This window comes from Trachymyrmex cornetzi, unplaced genomic scaffold, assembly GCF_001594075.2.
Source record: "Trachymyrmex cornetzi isolate Tcor2-1 unplaced genomic scaffold, Tcor1.1 scaffold26, whole genome shotgun sequence".
Lineage (NCBI taxonomy): Eukaryota > Metazoa > Arthropoda > Insecta > Hymenoptera > Formicidae > Trachymyrmex > Trachymyrmex cornetzi.
The window spans coordinates 935,879-961,085 of NW_017297270.1; the positions used below are offsets into that span (position 1 = coordinate 935,879).

Sequence of the window (25,207 nt, forward strand, 5' to 3'; positions counted from 1 at the left end):
TATTTTATATATATATATATATATATATACACATAAGATAAATAACGTAAAATACTATGCACGCATAAGAAATAATGTAAAAAGAAGAGATAAAAAATTATGTAGTGTGTTTATGCACATACGTTTTTTAAAATTAAATACAAAGAGATACATAGTAATATTTTTAAAAAAATTGTAATATATATATATTTAGTATTTTTTCCTATCACTTCTTATTCTTCTTGCGCTTAAGTTCGTTTATTATTGAACTTTGTTTCGTTAAATTAGTTAACTTTTTCTAATTGGTCAAAGTTATAATATTTTTACGCGACAATGTTGCTTTCTTTAATTTCCGCGCTATTGTCTGTAGTTGCTCGGAAAAGTATCTTGGAGTATGTTAAGAAAACATATTATTGTCAAAAGACTTATTGGCAAAATGGCAAATGTTCTCCTTCCTTGATCCGTTAGAAAGTCAGTTGTACAAATATAATATGCGTGCTTTGACTTGGAAAGAATCCCAAGAATTATTAGTCTACGTGATTTTATGCATACACGCATAATGTAACGAAACATTTATCTGAACATACATAGTTCATTGTTTACTATGTACATCGTGTCTGTGGGCAATAATAATAATCTGCCGGTCGTGTAAACACAATTTCTCGAGGACATTGTGCGCGAACGCGTAGCAAATCGTTTTTCAACAACAGAGTGATATTTCACACGTGACGTTTTCGCATATCCGAGTGTAATTGCAAGGCCACGTGGCGCGGCGGTGCAAAACATCGAGATCGCTAGGCGTTGGCCTCGTCTCGGATTGGCATCGTCTAAGAAAATTCAGACGTCGCATGAATGAATGTGGAAATAGTTCAGCGTACGTTATATAGTATTTTTTTTCCATTTTACGATGTGTAGAAACAATCAATCTAAGATTCAACTCGCTGATAGTTCTTCCGAAGAGCAAGACTGAGACAGCGAATTGTCAAAAGTGTTCCCCGATGAACAATAGCCCGACAGTTTTTGCTTTTGGTCGTTACTTTTAAGTGGACTTAATTAAGCTTCATTTGCGATATACGTGGAAGCTAACAGAGCTTCGAGCTGTTAGCCTTGACCCAGTCTCGTGTCTTCGACCAGTCTCCTCTTCTCCACTTCCACGTTCCACCATGCGCTTTAAAACTTGAACCTTAGACGACGCTTATCGAAGGCAAAGATACGCAGCATAAAAATATCGGCTAATCCACGTTTGATCGTTTCATCTTATCAATGCTAATGATCGTGAACAAATCGATTGTTGGATCTTAAAGTGAGTATCTCTTATTATATCCTCAAGCTATTTTCCACGTAAATGTTTGAAATTAATTGTGCGATAAAAATGAGAAAAAGAGATTCTTTAAGATACTTTTATTTGTTTACTATACGCTTTATATTGTACTTGTAATGGCATATACAGGAACATTCTGTTATCTCATTCAATATCCTCCTCACAGTAATCCCATTCCTCCTCACGAGATTGAGTATCGTAACCTGATAGCAATGGATTTCTAATTGGAGTCGTAGTTACTGTATCGGGTTTTTTTCCGATACCTAGAGTGGTCAGCATTCCTGGTGGATTTAGAACAGAGATTTGTGTTAATCTCAATGAACGCCTACGTTATATAAAAATTTTGTGAATTATTGTGACAGTGATAATACTTTGACCTCTTAAAGTTACAATTATTTGGAATAGAATGCCGTTTAAATGAGATATTTTTCGATCAACTTTTCATGTGTTTTGCGAAATACATAACTCTTATGGAATTGTTAAATATTCAGGAGAACTTAACGAACCAGAAACAAAGTGGGATAAACAAAATGATATAAACACCTGGGAGAAATAAACTGTTTATTATATCACTTATTTTATCAATAAATTGGCCTACATATTTGATTTTCATACACATGCTTGTTGTGGAATAACCACTCAATGCTTGAATAGTTTTCAATGGAATGTTGTACTATTCTTTTAGTAGAATATCTTTCAATTGCTTATATGTATAAATGATGGAGGTAATAAATGATATTTGAGGCAATAAATGATATTGGAAGAGGAAATTTTCTATTTATTCTATTCTTCAAAATTGCCTTTCTGTTCTCCAAAACATTTTTCCTGGCCAATGACTAATTTAAATATTATTCATACATTTGAAGAGCAAAAATATATTTTTTTCTTCTAATATTTTTTAAGGCTTTTAAACTATTAGAAGATGTTCTGCTGAAAGAATGATGTAATATATTGCACTGTAGCAATTGCTATATACTTTAAGCATGTGTGACTCTATTCCAACAAGGATAGAATTTGTATTAATGATAAATGGTAGGCCAACTTCTATTAATAAAACAAGTAGATAGTATATATTTTTCATATTATTTTGTCTATCTTTGTAGGTTTTGAATATGTGACCATTATATTATATGCTATTTTGAGAGGCACGTAGAATATATATGTTTGACATTAGACCTTTAAGTTTTTCCATTATATTAGTTTTATCCGTCTCCTCTTCCTCCTCCGTCTCCGGCTTCTTTACGCTCTGATAGATCGTGTATCCGATACCGAAGACGTGATTAAATACGAATTGAGCGGTGCAGAGCACCATAACCACGAGAATGGGCAAGCAGAGACTGGTCTCGAAGTCGTCGAGAAACAAGTTCACTGATTCTGATAGCAGGTCAGTAGACATTCTCGCGTGAAAGTCTCGTTCCCTGTAGTTTAACCTTTATACTTTGATTTTGCGATATTGAAAATAATTGTCGATCGTTTGAAGATCATTATCGTCCTTTCGTCTTCATTACGTCGTGAAGCTACTCGATTTTGTAATTTTTATATGTATCTCCTCAAAAACGGACCTGTCAATTTCGTTGTGAGAAGGTCTTCGTCTCGCACACTCATATGTTCGTCGCTTGATAATGTGAATTTGGCGGCAATCGGCATGCATGCGGCATGTTTTCTACGGGCATGATAAAGGAATAAATAAAACGAGACCGTTAATTAATTAATATTTTTACCGCATGAACGGTAATAAAGATATTAGTTAATTGACGGTCTCGTTTTATTTATTCCCTTATCATGCCTGTAGAAAACATGTACAAATAAATTAACATATTTTTAATAGAAGATTGAATAAAAAATAAGCATTTTTTAAATAATAAAAAAAAATCATTCTTAAAAAGTAGTATATTTTTATGGAAAAACGATACATTTGTCAACACATTGCTTACATGGACAAGTGTCTCAACTCTGATAAGGAATAAAATGTACACTATAATAGGATTGCAGTACATACACCAGAAAAGTCTAAATTATATCACAGAGATAGCCTAAAGATATCTGTAGGATGTTCGTATAATAATTCGGGATATTTCTGCTGTATGGGAATGTTCGAATTTTGAAAATATAACATGAAAAAAAATGAAGTTATAGAAATTGCATATTCACTTTTTAACGATATGGTGAACTTGCAGAACGTATCTAGAACGATGGAAATCGGATCCAACTCGACAAAAGATGAAAAATGAACAAAAGCTTTATTTTGTTCATTTTTCATCAATATACAAATGGGTAAAAAAAGTAATAAATAATAACATAAAACTTCTTTTTCTTTTTTGTATTTATAGATGAAAAAATACAGTTTTACTAACTTTCAATAATTGCAGTAAGACAAAAACGATTTGACTGAGGAAGCCGTGGGGTCATATCCGATCTCGGTTTCATTGAAGGATTAAAACATTGTTCTATTCAAGATTTTAAAAATAAAATTTTTACTGCAAAGCTATTAATTTTGATACGTATTTTTTTTTAAGTATCAGTTTTTCTACAAAAATAATACTACTAATAATAATACTATTCTTTAGAATTGATTCCTTTCATTATTTCGAAAATTTTTTATTTGTGTCACTTTTCAACGCAACGATATGATAAAACATATTTATTTACATTGGTAACATCACCACGTCATCATTATCCGTGAAAAAGTCCAATTTCAATGTTGTTTGTGTATCACTGAAGAAACTGTCTTCGTTAAAGTCATCGCCCTCGATTTGTCGAAAAATCTTCGCCTCTTTCGCCCGCGCGGTCATCTTCGCTATATCGCTCGGGGTTGATTGAGACGGTATAGTGATGTCAAATTCTTCCTCGGATAAGCAATAATCGTGATATTGGACCGATTGAGAGGAGTTAAAGGATTTCAATGGAGAGACCGCTACCGATGAGTTTGCAATAAAATTCGATCCTAGATTTGCTTCGCAAAGTTGCAATGTTGTTTTCGGGGTGCTCGTCGCGAACGACGTACAAACGTAAAATCGCGGATCGTTCGGCAAAGAAAGGTCTGGATTAACACTCGATGGACTTCTATCGACTGTCTCTGGCAATGAAAGTGCCTTTTGATTTGGCATAACGCCGTGTATCGACTCTGCCTTTCGATTGTCGTTTTCGACGATTTCCATCGGCTCATCTTGGACTTTGTTTTCATTCACCTTTTGTTCATCTTTATTCGTCGGTTCTGGTAACAAGAATACGACGTCTTCTGTCCTGGTCAAATTATTATTCGACGCAACAACAAGATTTTTTTCTTCTTCACATTTCTCTTGTTCTCTACATTCCTGCACGACGTTGAGGGATTTTACTTGAACTTGCGCTGGCTGCGCACTTTTCGTTTGCTTGCTTAGATCCAATTGTTTCATGATACTTATTATATTTGCGAAAGTGAAACGATTATTCTCCAATAATGCGCGTAACTGAACGATCGCATTGTAACATGATTTCTCCCATGATGGAGAACTCGTGATGGATCGAAAATTATTCTAAAAAAGTACAATATTCACGTGTGTTCAGTAATTTCACGAACATTTATATTTTATTTACAGACTCACATTTTGTATGTTGACGGATTGTTGGGACGCGTACTCTCGCGCTTTAATTGTAACGCATTTTGGTAGAGAGGATACTTCCGCTAGAGCGATCCCATAGTGATCTGTAGGTCCTCTTCCGGGATTCAATTTGTGAGTATATATCAGATGCAGATCGTTTGATTCTTCCGACTCCGCAGTTTTCGTCTCGAAACAATGGCTGAAAGACAATGGTAGAAATATCTTATTTCTATCAATATACAGGGTGTCCCAGAATGACCGCCAAATATTTCATGTGCTGATAGAATGGACTAAACTGACTCGAAGAATCCTTTACCGTTTTGCAATTTTCGCAATAGTTAACAAGATATTAATTAATAAAAATCGCTAAATATTAGTTTTCAATAATTTTTTAATCAAGTATTATCAACTTTATTGACAAACAGCAAGTGACAAAAATTGTTAATTTTCTTCTCATAGAGTTCTAAGAATTTTTTTCAGAATTTTTTAGTATCACATTTTCTCATGTTGGTAAAAATAGTTGCCAGTACATATATATAAGAAAACGCAGAACTAAATAGTTGATAAAAAATTCTGCAAAAATTCTTAGAGCTCTGTGATAAGAAAATCAAGTAAAATTGAGTAAAAAATTATTGAAGTACAATATTCGGCGACTTTTAGTAATTAATATCTGTTAACTATTACGAAAATTGCAAATGTGATACAGGACTTTTCGACTCAGTTTAGTCCGCTCTACCAGCACACGAAATATTTGGTGGTTATTCTGGGACACCCTCAATATATGTACAATATGTTCCTGCACGATTTCCACATACGATGTTACGTTATGATACATATTGCTCAGCGCGGTAAGATGTAAAAAGTGCGTCGCGGCGAACGTGAACGCGGCCGTCAGCGATAATTTCTCGCATATCGCCCAAGCGATGGCGGAACCCTCCTCGACTGTAGTATGCCTGCAGAGCTCGTCAAGTATGACGAGAGACTTGGGCGTGACGGATTGCAGGATGTATTGTGCCTCCTTCATCTGAAACAATCAAATCATCAGTAATTACGTTTAATCGTCGCTCTGCAAATCATCGGTACAATTAGATGTCAACAGTTTTGCATTAGAAGTACTGGTTCTTGTTAAACGATTAAAGTCGAGTGACGTTAGGAATGGTTATAGTATTTGATCACTTCAGTGAGAAATGGTTTTTATAAAAAATGTTTCGAAAATAAAAGTTGTTTGGTTTGAAGGGAGACTAATGGTAAAATTAATATTCGAACAAAACGATTTTTCATGCCATTTTTTTAATGGAATTATACGATTTTCATGCATAAATGATTCTTCTATTTAGTTTGCGTAAATAAGTATTGAGGTGGAAATATCGAGAATTAAAATAATTTACAAAATATTTTATACTTTATTCTGACATGTTTTGATATAAAGTATAAAATATCTTGCTCACCTCGAGGACGTAGGCGGATGCATTGAGCTCGGCGTCATCGCGAGAGCTAATCCTACAAAGTATGCGATCCGCAACGCGGAACGTTGCTTTCGATGCCGGTACATAGGAACCGATCTGCAATGAGATTCGAGTAATGGGTACGAGATACCGATATGTCGGCTCATTACCTAGTTTTACGAAACGCTCTCGTCAAGCAAAAATACTATCTGATCGAATATTAGGTATATAGATACATTACTTGATTACGCTATAGATGGAATGATTCTTTTACAGAAGTGTATTTTAATTTTATTACATATTACATAATAATGAATATTTTATGTAATTAATGTAATAATTCAAGATAAATGCGAAGGGAAATTAGTAAATGCATCATTTGTGTTACCTGCGCCATGATTTGAAGTAGAACGATCTGCTTTAAATACGTAGATTTGCCGCTCATATTCGGTCCAGTTATCAGGTGGAAATTATGCGTAATCGAAGCGTTCTGCGTGTTTCAACATAAAATAAGAAAATATCATACGTTTTCTCGAGATATACAAGTTGTTTAACGTCCAACTTACCACGTCGTTAGCCACGGGAAGATCTCTGTTAAATAATTCCATAATGGGGTGTAACGAGTTTATTAATTCTAATTTTGTTCCAAATGACGGTCTCACGTATTCTGGATTAGAACTGATTTGCGCCAATGATAAAATTAAATCCAACTCCGCCACATCAGCGCTTAATTGAAATAAGCAGCCGATGTGTTGTCGAATGTCCTCCAGTAAATTGGTCAACAATCTACGAATTATTGTCTCATTAACCCTTAGTACACATAATTAGATCATTTGTGTCCATCGCATTCGTTTTCTTTAAAATACTAAGGGCATCTGGCTAAATAATGTATGTACTTGGCTCTATCCTTTTCTTTTTTTAATATACAACTTTATAAAGATATTAAAGATGTTATACGTAAGAATCACTTAATAATTTTTGTATATTTATAAAACTAATGAAAATTAATTCAGGATATGAACGACCTGTCATGTATAGTGAAGGATCATAAAATCATCGTGCTGAGAGAAAAACTTTTGGTATTTGTGATTATATAATTATAGAGGTTACCATATCAAATATGATTGTTTCAAAAATTGACTTTAAATTATAATTAAATTATAGTAGTTGTAACTTTTTTTTATGATAATAGTAATATAACTATAATTTGTAATCATTTTTTGTAGTAACTTCATACACGTATATATTTGTTAATAAAACTATACATATAGTTATTAACATTATAGTAGCAATAATCATATAATAAAGTGGTAACATGTAATTATATAGATCAGTATTTATAATCGATTCTTATAGTTAAGACTGTCTTAATTAATTACAGTTTTACGATGTCACGAACCAATCAGAAAGTCATATTAACATCTTAAGAAATATACTTGAAGATGATCTTAATAAAAACGGCCTATGAATATCGGCCATAGACACAAATATCAAAAACTTTTCTCTCAATTTGTACGCTATATACAAGCGTTAATACAATGATATAAGCGTTTGCAGAGTAACTTACGTGTTACTCATCATGTAGATCTCCACGCAAGCGTTTTCGCATTGTTTATTCAATGTTAATAGCGCCGTTGTTGTCATTGTGAAGGACCTCCTGTTCTTTCGTGCCTGTATAATCGCGAAAAGTAATAGAGGCTATTATTCGTTCCATGTTGATTAGCAATAAGTTACCTGAATAAATTCCGCCGGTAAGTTCGAGATTATCATGTTTGAACCTCGTGGTATGACAACATTTATATGGTAACCCAAATTTACGTTGTATTCTAAGGATAATGGAAGCTTGTGATTCACAGCTAACTGCTCCACCATATCTAATTTAAATAGAGTCCAAAATTTTGAATAATTTTCGTCATTTAGGGTTTCGTACGGTTTAAATATATTGTTGTAACGTGTTTATACTTTTCATGTTGCTGATCAACTCGCAATAAATTTGACGAGCGACATCCAATAACTCGTTGATATCAGGTTTTATAGCGAAACACCGCTGCATACTCAAGGAAGTGCATCCCTTCACGAATCTCGCGTCCGCATGTATCAGTGTTAAAATTTTATCCTTCATAACTTGGAATTCTGAGTTTCCTAAGTTCTGCAAGCACGAAACCATTGGTCGCGTGATCAACGTGAATGGATCACTAACAAATAACATTATAATAATTATTAGAAAGTATAAACCTTTCGTGTTTTTATAAAGAACGGATGAACACCGGTTGCAAGAATCGCTTCCAATTCCGGAATGGTGTCCAGACAGCTTTTTAAGAGTAGCGCATAATTTAAATTTCGTTCCGCATTTTGCCTGTCGTTGACGTGCAGAGGTTTAATCGCCAACATCAATAAACGATCCGTACCGAACAAGCGTTGTACCACCGGCTATGAACAGACGTTACAGATACAGTAAAATTGTTAGTTTAAATGTAAAGAGTTGAAATCATTATAACATTCATATGGTATTCATTCCAATCTTGTTTAAGATCATTTTAAGCCTGATTGTGGGAAATCTTAAAATTCCATCCAGTTAATTCCGTTAAAGAAATGACTGTATATCGTCTCAAAATCGTACTTAAGATACTGAGAGAAATGTGTAAGTATGTATATGTAATATGTATGTGTAATATTTATAGCTATAATTGCATGATAAAATAATTATGGCTAGGAACTCTATTTTTAGAATTATTATTTATACTGCTATAACGTATAATGTAATGTTTATAGTTCTACTGACTATGAAATATTGTACTTTGAATTGTACTCTGATAATTTTAAATATTAATATATTAAAATATCAAGATATGGATGATAAATATCTTTATATAATAAATGCATTCGCAAATATTTTCTTAATATGCGTTCATTATTTACGTGATAATTAATAATTAATAACAACTAAAAAATGTGTAAAAGAAAAAATAGTAATGTACTTGAAATAGCTATAATATGTGTATAATCGGCATGGTTAAAGAGCTACAAATATACTAAATATTGATACCAAAATTAACTAAAATAAGAACGAACTATGAATACCGCCCTACGAATGTCAGTCTAATTGTAAGTAAGCCACATGCGACAACCTGAAGACTGGTGCACAGAGAATGATTTGCCACTAATTCCGCTACGCAAGATTGTCGATAGGCGATTAAACACTCGTCGCACGAAGGCTGAAGAATGGAAGCGCGCAGGAGCCTTCTGCCCATAGGGGTCAAGCAGCGGTTCATCGTGCCCAGCAGACTGACGATGGACTGCTTGGACTGCGAGACGACCAGTTCGAGACTTTGTGCACTCTCTACATCTGCACAATGACGATTGCAATTATCACCCGCGATATCCACCGTTTTCGTACGAAACTAGGATTCGAACTAATAGTTTACCGATCATTGTGGTATTCGGCGATCCTTGAAACTCTATCCTAATCGATTTCGGAGCATAAACTATATGTTGAATAAACTCCACATATTTCAGCAATGCCGCAGCAGCAGCTAAAGCGTAATACCTACGATCGAAACGAATAGCCGCGACCGATATTCATCGATCAGTTGATTGTTATCCTAAGACTATCTTAAGTAATGTCTTAAAATGTTGATACAGCTCTGTGATTGGCTTATATGTCTTTAAAACTGTACTTAAGACCATCTTAAATATAAGAACTTATTATAAATAGCGGACATAATCGGCGCTTTATAATTAACTCTTTATTACTCGCGTGGAGTGTCCAGGATATTCCTGGATACTTATAAATTCGCTTAATGTATAAATACTATTTATACTGCACATTATTATATTTAGCGCAAATTTGTTTACAATTAAAAATGATTTTGCATTTAACTTTATTCATAAAGGCTGCATAAAGTATTATTAATCTTTATTTAATTGTGAAGCATCAAAGAGCACGATGAAAATTTTAAGACATAATTGAAATATCAAAAATATTTCACGCGCGCGAGTAATTGCGTTAAAAAGAACTGGACGAGTAACGTAGAGTTAATTGGGATTAATCTTGATAGCGTTACTTTTGCTTTACTATTAGCTCCACGGTTGAATATTCCCTGGCGCATAGAGTTCGCACGCGTTCCATACCGGTGGACTCGTTGAAGTGTATTCGCGAAATCGGCGTGATGTTGAGTGCATGAAATTTCTCTCTGATCGATCTGTACAGTTTGTTCCCACGACCGCGATGTTCGCACATCGTTTCCGGCATCAGTATCTTAAAAATATAACAAAAGAAGAAATTGCATGACGAGGATATAACTTCCATGAAATATCACTTCTTCTATCGGATTAATGATCCCTTTAATTCATTTAATTTTTATTTATCTTCTATTTTAAAAAAACTTCATCCAAACGTGCTTACTTCTACCGGATCGACAACGTTGATTTTCGTCAGAGTATTCACATATGTTTGACAATCGCTGATCTGACAGAGAACCAAGTACGGGTATTGAAGATCTATCGCTGCCAAACCGACTTCGTTCCTGGCATCTCCTCGACCGGCAGTTAACGCTATGATGAATAAGACGTCCGTGAACAAGGCAGAGTAAGTTACTTGCATTATTTATCATTTTATCACTCACCAATCACTACGCAGGATTCCGCGTTGCTGGACGTGCCGAACGGCGTCGTAGCTGATGTCGTAGGATTAATCGAGCTAATAGATATCGAGACATTATATTTTGCAATGAAAAATACCAGGAAAATAGGATTATACAAGGTGATTTTATAAACTGGACGTTCCTAGGATGTCTCTCGGATAACTGAGTTGTGTGGGCAAAAATAGTGTTATTTTTTTATAGATACAAGGATGACTCTGTAGAAAAAAAATGTAGATATGTACCTTTTTTAATGAAAAATATAACTTTTTTACGTAAATCGATTTATTCTTCTATCGTGTAGTAGGTACTAGGCACCGTTGAAAAATTTATGTTAAATTTAACTCACTTCATGTGTCCTAAACTATTTAAATAACATAATCACATTAAATTAATACTCGAACATGTTAAAAAAATTTAACACAAAATGTTAGGACTTGAATGGACTGTTTCTAACACAAATACGAAACATTTTTATTATGTGAGAATATAAAAATGAAATTATCTCTAAAAGCCAATAATTAATAGAGAAAAGTTTTGTTTTAATATGTCGGTTTTGATATATTGATTGGCAAATACATTATGATATCTGTTTATTATAATTGTATCATAATTTTTTCTACTCTTCAATTATAATGTAAAATGTCTAGAAATAGCAAGATAAAATATAATATTTTTATATAATATTTGTCACTGAACATATTAAAATAAAACACATTTCTTTTCTTAATAATTATTAGTTTTTAGATAATTATTTATCTTCAATCATATTCATGTGTGTATAAGAATACCAAGAAGTTAAAAATCAATCGTCAAGAGAAAAAAAAATATTTGTTTTCACACGTTTTTGACAAATATTGTAGAATCAACTTCTTTGTAAAAAGAGACTTATAGGCACGAGACTTATAGCTCACCCTACACTACGGTGAGAAGTGGTCGGCAAATAGGACGATGTAGAGACGCAGTTTTCTCTGCGATTATGCCTTGGCGTCTTTGCATTGGAATTTGCGGGTCCAGAATTCGGTGGTCTCAGAAAACCCGAGTTGAATTCTACGTCCGTAGAAATAGTACATCCATGAAAAACCGAGTTTCGAACGGCGGAATGGAGAACGCAGCCAGGTTAAAAGTTGAAAATGTATTGATATTTAAAAACTGACGAAAAATTGTGATAAGTATCACAGACGCAAACCGCAATCGACCTCGATCAATTGAGCTTTAGAAATGAAGCATATGGATTCGCGTAACGATAATCGTTAGAAATTTTGTTGAAATTTTATCTTAATTGAATTATACTTTGTCTTAATTGAACTGGATGGAAAATGTATATAAATTTACGAAAAAAATATTAAGCTCCGGCTTGACTGAATAAAACCTTTTTCACTTATTTATATTAAGTAAATTAATTCAATTCAAAGAGGTATTAATTTAATTAAGGTATTCTCGCTTTTAATACCATTTTATAATCACCTTTTAGGAATTTTTTTTAATATAACAGCTACAAATTTGAAATTTGTTACATTTATTCTTCGAAATTTGAATGTTCTTCACAAATTTCTTCAAATATTATAAATGATTTTTTTAGTATTTATTAACAAATTTATATGGGCATGTAAAAAATATTCAAATATCGAAGAATAAATGTAACAAATTTCAAATTTATGAGTTATATTAAAAAAAAATTTCCTAAAAAAGTAGTTATAAAATAATACTAAAAGCGAGAAGAATACTCTCTTAATTTTTCTGAATGTAAATCGGTAAATTATGAAAATGAGATGTACGTTAAGTTTTTAGTGATATAGCCACTTACGATATTTCGGAAAGATATTCGTGGCGCGTTGCGCATTCGATATTGAAACGATTCTGCCTCTCGCATAAGCGCGCCGTCCTCTCGGCGGAGCGGCCTGTATCACATTCATTTTGTTCAGCGAGGAGGCGAACTGGTTCTATAGAATATCTTAAAGATCTTGCAGCTTGCCGTATAAATTTAAATAGATCTGTTCTTTGTAGTAGCACTGTATTAAACTCAAAAATCTCGAAAAAATTCAGCTGCAAAAAACAACATTCTTTCGTCGCTTATTCTTTCGAGAATCGCCTAAATTTATCTTCTCATCGTGTGATAAATCCAGCCAATCAAATCCTTCGAAATATCGCTTGAAGTTTAACCTGGTTTAACCTCCTATGACGCCATGTTATTTATTTGAATTCTTATGTGTGTCTATATTCATATGTCTATATTTTTTATAAGTATTAATTTTTTCAACATAACTAAGTAATATATTTGCATACTATTCTTTCATAATTAAAAAGTCTGTTTATAGCGGTTTAAAAAAAAATTAATTTTTTCCAACAAGAAGAAACGAAGCAAAATATCAAGGCGTGTGTTTCTAAAATAAAATGTTCAAAATGTAGTATATATCGTTGTTTAACTTTAAACTGTTTTGCCAACTTTCATATTAAAAATGTTACATGCCAACATAGTTTTTATAGCTGAAGTTATAACAATGATTTATATACGTGTACAATGTTGTATACCATCATCCATTATTACTTCAAAGTTATAAATAAATCATTTTTTATAATAGAATGTTAAAAAAATTTAAATTAATTATTAATTATTCATATCTCAAAATCAATATTTGCAATTGCATATTTATATGCAACTTCTTCAACTATAGATATGCAACTTTTTTCAAATACAAAAAATGTTGAGCGTTAGAGAGATAATATAATTGACTTAAATTATATAGAAGACGACAAGGATGCAAAACACTTGAAAGCTATCTCTCAATCTCATAGTAATATATTTATTTACAATTTCGTGTTCTTTCAAGAATTTGCGATGAACATCATATTATCCACTTGGGTTAATAATAAATAACACGATCACAATCATTATATCCCTCTCGAAATAAATTATCGCTCTTTTAATCGTCATCTCTTAAAATTTAGTTACATTTGTATTTACATGCATAATCAAATCGATTGTCTTCGGCTACTTTACGTTTCGGATTTCTCAATTCACGCGACAGTAACTGGTATTACGTAAAGTTGTTTAAACGCCTCGCTCCGGACAGACGAAGAGATAACACGTGATGTACGGTGGTTTGCAAAAAAAAAAATTTAGCTGTACGTATTTACAGATTAAAAATCTTCTAACATATAAACTTAACGTAGAACATATTGCGCCGATCCCGAATGAATTCTACATTTATATTAAGGCTAAAATTAGTCGCGATTAATATGTCGCGTATACAGACTTCTCTATAATTCGCAGATATCGAACATGAAAAAAGATTTATTAACAGCATAACTAACTAGTTGAAGATAATTATGTCAATTCAATTATAATAATAAAACACACATCATGTTTTAATAAAATATATTATATGTTTTATTAAAACTCTTGGAGAGTACTCATCTTAGCCATATTGAATTTTGACGTCATAAGCGAGAATTGTGTCATAAGCGAACATTTTTCGCTTATGACATCACGATTCGATAAGACTATTCAATTAGACTGCTGTTAATTATAATGCTGTTAATACATTTTTTTCGTGTCGAAATTCCGGGCGCGACACCAGCCACAATCGCGGCACAATTGAACGAATGGATTTCTCGTTTGATATTCGCTTATCGATAGCTTGGATGCAATACGACGCGGCGCGCTAAACGCAAATTACAAAGGTAAGATAAAGGCAAAAAGTTTTGCATAGTATATAGTTCTCGGGGTACAAATAATGCAACACTAACGATCCACACAAGAGACCCAAGCATCTGAGATATTGAGTAAACTATCTTACAGCGATATAAGCAATACACATACGTGTTGCACCGATTAACGTGTCATCCTCGTAACGGGGCATAATGGAAAATCTGGCCGATCTAGGAAAACAATCGAGATCCTAACAGATTCGTATAAGGAATTCTTATCGTCATTTATCTTAAAACGGACAGATTTCGCATTGTGCGAGGCACCGAATGTATATTATAATTGACGGCACCGTTCGCGCCTTGCCTTTTACTGTACGATAAAATTTACAATGACGCAACAGCAGCAGAGTACAGGACTGATCGTTAATATCGATCACAATGCACATAGAAAATAGGTTTTTCACGCGCTCATGTAAATCTCTGTATGCACGCAACACAACCGTAGTACGCGTAACGATATGTGTACGTACATCGACGCGTACAGGCGCGCGATCAATTAAGTTTTTATCACATTGTAGACTTTTCATCGGAGAACTTACGTAAAAAAAGTTTCTTAACACTATAGATGCTACTTTTTAAAGAACTTTCAAGTGTACCGATCGTTCGCGACTACATGTCGTGGGAACTCGGCAATTATAAGCCTACAAAACGCATGCACGGTCATTATTTTTATCCTAATGATCACCTTTGTCATATCTGCGTTAAAAATAGTGCATTCTCGCGTATAGCCAATAATCCGCACACGAGGATCGAGCTAGTTTCGCATGCATATAGAACATCTGCAATATGATTATTAAGTGATTATTAAAATATAAATTTAAAGACGTAAAATATATATAGTCACCTTACTATAGTTAATGCTTAATCGAATCAGCTCGCATTATACATCGTATGTACAAAAAAATGTCACAATCACAATTCACAAATAAAAGATAATGTGTATACATATAAGTATTTATATTTACCTATATATTTATATATATAAAATTGACACAATGCAGATACCACATGCAATATATAATCACTAAATAACTTTCTTACGTTGCCTCAATGCAGATTAGCCCCATTTTTGCTATCCGCAGATCAGTAAAATGTGTTTATTTTTTTCTTTAAAGAGAAAGAATCTAATAGTTTCTGGCTCGATAAACCAGAACGATTTTCGATCATTTCGAACGATTTCATGTTAAACATTAAACTCAATTAAAGATTAAAACATTGTAGTGCAGAAAACGTGGAGATAAATATCTTCTCCTTTATCTAATCCATCTAGCCGTCATAATGAATTTTCGATATTATCATTCGACTAACGATTAACGAGAAATGATTTATAGAATGATAGATTTTTGGCACACTGGCGATTAATGAATGTCAGCGTTTCCGACGAACAAAAATGCGATCCAATTATTATGGAGTATATAAAAATCTGATATAATTCCGTTTATATATAATATAAACCGGTAGAAATATTAAAAATGATGGCAGGTAGATATAGATATGACAACAGCACTGTGTGCACGTATTATTCAGAGGTGAATAGAAATATATCGAATGACTTATTCGAGTGTATATTATACGTGACTCTCGAGGGGCACCTTGAAAACCTTGGACGCGAGACTCGCGTCCGGCAATGACTGCGGCCGAGCGGCGTTGGTTACGTTGAAGACGACGTTACTGGGCCCACGAAAGCTCACCTCGATCAGAAAGCTCGTGTCAGCCATGCCAATTCGATTGGTGCTAAGATCGGGGGAGCTGGTTCTGAGCTGGCTCTTCTTCGGTCTGTAGTCGCTTCTAATGACTCTCTCGGCTTCCGATTGCAGTTTATTATCGAGCCAATGCACCTTGTCAAAGTCTTTGGTGCTACCGACAGTGTGCCTTCGTTTGATCGATCGTTCCGACATCCCGTTCTTCCGCTTTAATTTCGTGGCGCTCTCTTTTCGCACCGATTGTCGCCGTTTGCTGATGTTGCATTCGGTCTTTTCAGTCTTCGTCAGCGATTCCGAGCGTTTTAATTTACTGCCCGGCGACTCCGATCTATCGGAGTGTTTGTTTAAACTTTCGGATCGTTTGAGCGGTGATAGTCTCTCGGTTGAGTGTTTATTTAAGCTTTCCGATCTTTTTAATCGCGATGTAGTGTTCTCGCATGTCCTCTTATTCAGAGACTCCGACCGTTTTAGGCGAGACCTCGCCTGACAATTCGTCAAGCTTTCAAATTTTTTCAGTTTGTTGGAGTAACTGGAATCTCCATTCTCGTAATGATGACTCCTGCTGTTATCCTCCACCTTTGCACTAACGTCGTTGTTCTCCGATTTACTTTCCTGAAGATTCTTTTCGTTCGCCAGTTCGTATCGTTTCGGGTTTCCCACACGCAGACGATCGTCCCCCTCGTCCACATCTTTTTGATCCTCGTTTTCCGTTGTGTGATTTGTCGTAGATTTCGTTTCCAGTCTCTGCTTGTCGTTCGCGCCGCGGTCGTTGTTCGGCGTGACGGATTCCAAAGGATGCGGCATGTCATCGGCTACCGTTGAGTCGGTGTCCTTTTCAGGAGCGTCCTGTAGTAAACGAAATGGAAACTGATGATAATGATAAATAATAACTATAAGGGATGGAAGTAACTAGTTACTGTAACTGCCGTTATTTAGTTACTATATTATAATAACAATTTGATAATAACGTTGCGAATTTTTTATAATAATATAACATCACAGTTGGCACAATCAATAGTTACTTATAACAGGTTGGAAAAGTCATTTATTACTGAAAAAAATTCGTAATTTGTTACTTTTTAATGTAACTTGTTTCTATTTTCTCAATATTTTAGCCACAATTTGAATATTTTCTTCCCAAAAAGTCCCCCAACAATTCTTCTAAACTTTTAATACCCCCCAAAAAAATCCTTGGATGAAAAAACCTCCAAATTTAGGGGAAAATTCCCCAACATGGCACAGGGATAGTAAGTAGCAAATGTGTGTGTATTTAAACTGATACATGCGGCAGTCTAACTAGATACACATAGCAGTTAAAATGTTAAGCAAAATGTGTGATATTGTTTGACTTATTATACATTAGAATATAATCACGTATTTGCGTATACATCGTTGCATTCTTTTGGAGTTACGTTCTCGCTTTTGCTAAAATCTAGACGATAGTTTGTTATTTGAGATAGTCAGTCCATTCGTTTTGACGACAATGATAGCTTCGGAAGCTTTACAACGCGCAATATCGCATACTTACATCCTTCGAGCGGGAGAGGTGGCTCTTGTCGAGCGATTTATGAAGACTCGGGTCACGATAAGCTTCGGCAGACGGATATTTGAATCTCAAGGACGTGCTCGACTTCTGTATCGGATGCTCCGTAATGTCGTCCTTGTTGCAGGCTGGGGGTTCTGGAGGAAGCTGCGTTTGATTAGATGACTGATTGACGAGAGACCTCCACTTGCGATCGAACGTAGTCGTGAGGCTCGTTAGAAGATCGCTACCTGTAATAGGAGATCTGTGTTAATCGCGCGGAATATGTGAGGCTTGACGCGGCGCGAACTCATACGCCAAAAAAACACTCAAAGCACCGAATTGGTTATTACTTGGTCGTTATTGTAACGGACATAATCGTGAAACAATCGCTAAACAGGGTGAATACCAGTAAGTGTATATGCGCTTCGTTTATCGCGCAACTGGTGAACACTTGCGTGAGTGCATTCCTGCGGAAACAAAATTGCTGCGAAAAAAAAAACTGCAATAGAAATAATATAAACAATAACAATGGCAGCATCGAAACACCGTCGATAGTAAACGCAAAATTGTTACAAAAGAATTGATTAATAATAAATTATCATTTTCAATTTCTTATCAGCATTCTCATATCACTCGGTTATTATTGCTGTTATTAATAAAATAATCGTTGTTTCGATAGCTGTATACATTGCAATAATAACATAATTAATTAGCATCATCAACGCCTTTTCTTTTTTTCGTGCTAAAGCATGAAAATGATGAAGAAAATGTCTTTAAACAATTGAAAACACAGGATGAGAAAGATATGTACATAGTATATGTAGAGAAAGATATGTACATAGATATAGTAAGTAAATGTTTGTAAATTGCAACTTTCATAAAGGGCGTCGTCAAGTAATATAAAAGAAAAGACGGGAGATACGCGACGTACATAAAAGTATTTAAAAACAATATATGAACGGTATTGCTAAGAAGCTCAAAATTATATAAAATATACACAAAAAGAACGACTTGACCAAAATATTTAAAAATTTACAGTTATATATATAACTTTTTAGAATTTTAATGTAAATTTTAGTATTTTTCAGAATTTCTACTTTTCTACTTATAATTTCTGCTTATAATTTCTTACTTTTTTAGAAAGTTCTGAGATTTCTTATACGAATTAAAATACTTTTCAGAAGTGCTAAAAAAGTCTAAATCTTTTCTAGAATTCTTTCTATATATTAGGGCTGAGCATATTTTAAATACTTGTATTTGAAACGTAATTTGTATCTTGTATTTCAAGTAAAAGATTATTCAATGTATTTTATATTTGAAATAAAAAATTTGGAAGTATTTTGTATTCCAAATATTTTAATGACGTATTTTGCCCAGGCCTGCTATATGTAAATTTTGAAATATTCTAAAATAAAAAAAATGTTTCATTCTATAATTTCTGAAAAAGAAACTTATATAAAATCTAAAGTTTAAATTTTTTTCGAAAATCTTCACAAATTAAAAACAGATAAACTTTTCTAAAAATAATATGAAATATTATGAAAATTTTTGTCACTAAAGACAGATCTGAAAATTATGTTGGACCATTAAAGTAATTAGAAAATTATGTAGGACGCTAAAGCATGATCAGCAAGACTGCAAAAAAACATTCTAACAACTTGAGCATCCAACATAATTATTTTCAGATTTGTATCTAGTTACATTTTTTACTTTAGCAAAGTTGTCCTTCCCAAGTGTACTTAACAAAAAAATACTTAAACAAATACTTATCAAAAACTGAAACGACATCCGCTAAAATCGCCAAATTCATTATCGCTTTTTTTAGAGCGAGATTCGATATATATTTGCGTAAAATACTTTCCATTTTAAATAACGTGTTACATTTTTGCAATTAGTGACGCCGTACATGTTATAGAATCCATTCATAATCATACGCTCAAACATCCGAACAGCACAAACGGTAAAAATAAAATAGCACGAGGAAACGACATTGCAGGTTTCGTCGAGCGCAACTCCTGCTCACCAGCGAGACAAGGTAGTTCCTGTCTAGCGAGTTAAAATAAAGAAAAAAAAACGAGGGAACAGTCTCCAGCGTTATTGCGCGCGTAAAAGCCATGAGACTCGTTGACATTCTTCTCGATAGTAGTTGCAGATACTGACGAAGTTTACAACGAATTTATCACATTGGGCGCAACGAGAGATGAACGCGAACGAGAATGGGTGGATAGCATGAACGAGAGAAATGGACGTGGCACGGATGTATAATAGACAGTTAGTCGTAGGAAAAGTATTACACAAATAACAATGTGTATGTATGTATATGTCTGCGTGTATGAACGCGTGCTTAGTAATGTATGTAAAACTGAAAATAGTGTGTCAAAGCCATTCGGGTGAGCCAGCTGTCAGCTCGTTGGACATCTCGGATGCTGGATGCGGCTGATTTCCAGACTCTCTGGTCTGGCAGAGCGGACCTGTAATTTACCTCGGAGGAATCGGTTTAGAGTCTTGGCGGTGGTGGTGGGCTCGTTGGTCGCCGATGATGCGGTAGCTGCTGCAGACGCGACAACAGTTGCCAGCGATGATGCTGCTGCTGCTGCGGCTGCTGTTGCTGTTGCTGTTGCTCCTGCTGATGGTACTGACACGGGCACGGGCATGGGCATGGGCATTGGCATTGGAACCGCTGCGACCGGCACTGGCATTGACATTGGCGACTGGGTCGGTGTCTTCGGGGCGGCGCTACCGGCACCTGCGGTACCGTACAGGTGGGACGATATGTACCACCAAAAACCCGGGCTTGCTGTATGCCTATACGTGGTATTCAACCATTTCGTTTCGTCATTCGCACTCATCATATAATTCGTGATGGCCGGCGCGGCAGAGCACAAATTTCTTCCTCTCGTCTTCCTCCTTTGCGTCTGGACTCACCGTATGTCTTTATGGTTTTCTATCCGAGCTGTTACTCTTATCCGAGGTGTATTCCTCACGAGCCGATTGGCACCGCGTTAGATCTTATCTTTTTGAGATCCGCTCAAAAAAACGGAAATAAATGCCTTGCACGACGGAGAGACTAAACACTGAGCTTAGCGAAGAGGAAGAAAAAAATAATAATAAAAAGAGAGAAAAGCGCGGAAATAAAGAGCGAGGAAAATTGAATTTAGCCATTTCTCAGCCGTGGTCGACGGATTTAGTCCTCGTTCCTTTTAAAGCCCATGGATCTTCGAAGGAATACGCCAACTATGAAATCATATTTTTTTCGGGCGTGTCTGATCGCAAAGACGTAGACTGAGACGGGCAGATAATCAGTTTATAATTAAGAGCACAATCAATCGGCAGAGGCAGTCGTTAACGACATAATTAGGCAGGCAGACGAGCAGTAAGATAAGTGTGTAATTCAGAGATGCGCACGTGTGTGATGGGAAGGTGCGAGACTAGATTACTTTTACTAACAGTCAAAACAGCCGCCCCATCAAAACTTATCGCTTACGATGATCACGTGTGAGAAAACGCCTTCAAACTGTATCGTTAAGAAATTGCTCGTGATCGAGACGTAAAGTGTGACTTTTCTAAGAAAGTTATCATTGTGAAGGCAAGCAACGGTTGAAGAATCATTCGAAGCGCTTACAATAGATCCTCCAAGGACATGCATGCCAAGAGAAACTATTTATCCGACAATTTGCATAGCCGGCGTTAGAAGGGTTCAAAATATACTTTCTTTTTAATTATTGTCGCAACGATATCCAACAGGAGTATTTTCTTTCTCCTGTTAGATGTCGAGTATGAAAATAAGATAAAAAGATGTCTCAGTCCTTGCAATGCCGACTATACATCTATGAGAAAAAGTCGCTGAAGATCGCAGAAGCAGCCAGTGTGAAATAAATCTGTTTTTTTTTTCTCAACGCCGAAAGCCAAAGAGTGGCATGCAGCACATGACAACAGCGTATAAATAGAGGATCGGCCAACAGGCGCGACGTATAACTCTGAAAAAAAAAAAAAAAAAAAATTTTTACAATTTATTGTTTTTTAAAAATCAGATTTATCATCATTGTTGTAACCGATTGAAATATGTAAAGAAAATAGTTGTCTATATAAAATGGATATTTTAATTCACTCGTCGTTTACAATGTATATATAAAAAAGTATGAACTCTTTACAGTTGTAAAAGAGACAGAAAAAAACTCATGTCTTCCGTTTCTATTATAAAAATTATGTTTTATTTGTTTATTTTTTATTTGTCAGTATAAGATTTAATTTAATTATATATTATTACAATCTCTCAAGATTTTAACAGTTGCTAATGACTTAATAAAATAGTTAAAAAACATATACGTTATATATCTTTTTATTAAAAATAAATAAATATTGGATGATTACTAACAAAACTATATTTTTATTAATTGAGAAACAAATGAGAAAACCTTACTTTAAATATGTAAAAAGAAAATCGATTATTCATGATAAACCTATCAAAAAATCTGTCTAATAATAAGTCAGAGACTATATGTATACACACAGTACACCCCATCCGAAAGACATATCACATGTCACGGTATCTGTATGACGTGCAAGCTATCATGACGTCCACGCGACGTCCTTCGGACGAAATGTATCGCGTGGGTATTGTTCCTTCTTCTTTTTTTATCCAGCGCTCTTTCTGTGGCCGATCCTCCTTGCGCTCGGTCGCGAAAATACTAAGATAAGTATTTTCTAAAATTAAAGATCTGTTTTCGTTACAAGAAGCCTCGTGTATCGTGAACATGTGTTCGTACTAAAGAATATGCGAAATAAGTTGCTACGCTCCGAACTGTGTTCGCGCGATAATAATGGCGAACGCAACGTAAGAGAATCGAAAGATTTCCGTGATAACTTGTAACATACACTTTATAATCGTATAATTGATAAAAATCGTTTAAAGCAAATAAGAAGAGAGAATGTACCTAGAAAGCTTTTTGTTAATAGTGAGTATCTTCTGTGTCCACTGCAGAAAACAAGATCCTGCTACACTCACCGATCGTCAGAAGCGATATTATACAGAGAAAAAAGATATAAAAGAGAATATGAATAGAGACAGATATATATTACGAGATAGAAAATACGCGTCCTAATTATACACGGATTTAAGAAATGGGAGTCGAATATATATCCGCGGAGAAATGAAAAGAGACAAGCAATGATGTACCTACATTCTTTCCTATACAATGAATACGTTACTATACTCGTTATAAAACTCGCAGCTTTAACTTTCGCGTTATGTTTTTTTAAGAATCAATATATATGCGAATGAAATTAATATATAGATGAAATGCTGCAGAAATAGCGATGGAATTATTTTTTTGATTATGTATCGCTACTTTTCTTGTGCAGCCCTATTTATACATATAACATATAATACACTATATATACATATATATATATATGGACTTTTTATGGCTCCCCCCCACGATTATCAGCGTTTATATGATATTCGCTAATTATCTATGAATATTCCTATCGAGTATAAGAGAAACATTGTCGTGTGTTCATACACTGCTTCACACAGATACACTTTTACTTTATCGCAATATATAACTCTGGAAATATATTAATAGCACGAAAAATTTGCTTCGGTATTTAGTGCATATGAGAAGACTCAGAACACGACATTACATGAAATTACAAAAAAATGTGATACTAACCATCATCAGAGCCGTCGCCGGGAACGCCTCGTTGCTGCTGCGACGGTGACGGGGAGGACTGTGAGAAATTGTGAACCTCGTGCAAAGAGTCCAGACTTCCGTATCGAACTGGCGGTAAACAAATCGACTCCATCGACGGCTGTAACATCAACAAATTTGTATAAGTAAGCTCTATTAGTCGAAAATAAAACGCATCAATAGGTTTATTCGCACTACTTGAAATCTTCAAATATTTTTGCACTTAAAACGAGATAAAGCAAAGATTTCAAGTGCAAAAAGTGCAAGCAATGCAAACAGATCTTTTGTCAAGTGGCAAAGTAATGCGCAAGTCAATTTCTACTTCTTGAAAATTTATTTGTGTTGATTTTGATATATCACAGTATAAAAAACAATTGACTCACACCTTTACTATGTCATGATCGTTTAAACAAAAATCGTAATTAGCTTACATCTTTATCCGTCTTAAATTTCTTAATGACGCCGTTGTTCATCTTTTCCCCTAGTATGCTAGTTAGTTGATTGCTAGCTTGGGTTTTTTTATGTATCGTGGGATGTTGTTGCACGGCTATGGATAGCGGTGGTCTCGTGGTAGATCGTGACCTGCTATGTTTTTCGGGCAGATCTATTAATGATTTATCGGCAAGCCTCTCGTTTAGACCGGAGAGACGTTCCGACAAGAGACTTGGCGACACCGTAGTATCGACTATACTATCGAGCAGATCATCATTCTCCATCTCTCGTTTCGCTAATTGCCACTCTATCTCAATTCTCCGTTTCTCCTCCTCCCTTTTCTCAGCTTCGAGCTTCTGCCGATGCTGATCTCTCTGCAGCATCGCTTTCGTTTCCTCCTCGAATCGTCGTACTCTCTCCTGAGTGGTCGCGCTTAAACCGGCGTACGTTAAAATCGTTACTTCGTCGTTACTTTGCTTCGTCTGGTTAGACGCGTTGCTGGACACGGTGGAGCTCGTTTCCGCTGAACTTAGACCAGTGTCAATCGACAATCTCGTAGAGTCTACAGACGGAGGTGCGGATTGAATCGCGTATTTGGCACGATTCAATGAAGACGTTTTGTGTGACAAATCACTGTTCGCGTCAACCGACAGAGAACGATCCGTAGAATGATTCGATTGATTCTTGCTTTCATGCATCTGCACGATTTCGCTGACGGAACACTGTCGCTCATTTAAGGCCATACTCTGTCGAATCGTCGGCAAATTTTCCGATTCTTGCTTCGACTTGGTCTAATTTATTAAATATTAAATTAATATGTCAATATATGCATAGACGTTAAAAAGTTATGATTATAACATAATATAATAAATATAATGTAATATAATATTTATTATAATATAATATTATATTATAATCATAATCATGAATGATTAGTACCAACCTTATCATGTTCACTGTTGTCGATTTCATCCTGATTCTTTCGTCTTCTTTGTATCTTTTTATTAGCTGCCGATATAATTGAAGATACGATGTCTCTAGCGGATGCCATATCGCGCATGCCTGTTTGATTAATAAAAAAAGAGATAAATACATTGCTTTTGTAGATAAAATGTATAACACACACATGCTCTATCATTTTTTAAAAGTGCCAACAGTGTTAGTAATAAAATAAAAAAGA

The 25,207-nt window shown here is 34.8% G+C and overlaps 3 protein-coding genes across 11 annotated transcripts in view; all 3 read right to left on the reverse strand.

The window, feature by feature from the left end:
- Window positions 1-1,374: 1,374 nt before the first annotated feature.
- Window positions 1,375-2,925, reverse strand: LOC108761660 (uncharacterized). Its single transcript, XM_018508313.1, has 2 exons — window positions 2,477-2,925; window positions 1,375-1,581 (listed from the first exon to the last, which is right to left on the reverse strand). Exons 1-2 carry the CDS (start codon window positions 2,694-2,696, stop codon window positions 1,445-1,447), a joined length of 357 nt encoding a protein of 118 aa, XP_018363815.1. The 5' UTR covers window positions 2,697-2,925; the 3' UTR covers window positions 1,375-1,444.
- Window positions 2,926-3,945: 1,020 nt separating this feature from the next.
- LOC108761634 (mutS protein homolog 4) lies at window positions 3,946-11,320 on the reverse strand. Its single transcript, XM_018508249.1, has 16 exons — window positions 11,316-11,320; window positions 10,952-11,025; window positions 10,732-10,880; window positions 10,391-10,584; window positions 9,752-9,873; window positions 9,455-9,672; window positions 8,562-8,756; window positions 8,289-8,475; window positions 8,061-8,200; window positions 7,894-7,997; window positions 6,893-7,112; window positions 6,715-6,816; window positions 6,330-6,443; window positions 5,697-5,905; window positions 4,885-5,080; window positions 3,946-4,815 (listed from the first exon to the last, which is right to left on the reverse strand). The coding sequence occupies exons 1-16, from the start codon at window positions 11,318-11,320 to the stop codon at window positions 3,946-3,948; spliced, it is 3,099 nt and encodes a 1,032-aa protein (XP_018363751.1).
- Window positions 11,321-15,654: 4,334 nt separating this feature from the next.
- Window positions 15,655-25,207, reverse strand: part of RhoGAP19D (Rho GTPase activating protein at 19D) — a 39,990-nt gene continuing 30,437 nt past the window's right edge. For 5 of the 9 annotated variants that reach the window (XM_018508259.1, XM_018508261.1, XM_018508256.1 and 2 more), the window contains 7 exons: window positions 24,971-25,089; window positions 24,027-24,818; window positions 23,578-23,716; window positions 22,840-22,900; window positions 20,388-20,710; window positions 17,909-18,153; window positions 15,655-17,226 (listed from right to left, as the gene is read on the reverse strand). In XM_018508259.1, the coding sequence (XP_018363761.1) occupies window positions 16,246-17,226; window positions 17,909-18,153; window positions 20,388-20,710; window positions 22,840-22,900; window positions 23,578-23,716; window positions 24,027-24,818; window positions 24,971-25,089 (2,660 nt within the window). In that variant the 3' untranslated portion in view covers window positions 15,655-16,245. Of the gene's footprint in view, window positions 17,227-17,908; window positions 18,154-20,387; window positions 20,711-22,839; window positions 22,901-23,577; window positions 23,717-24,026; window positions 24,819-24,970; window positions 25,090-25,207 lie in introns of those variants that run through there. The other 4 variants (XM_018508264.1, XM_018508263.1, XM_018508262.1 and 1 more) reach the window with 3 other exon arrangements.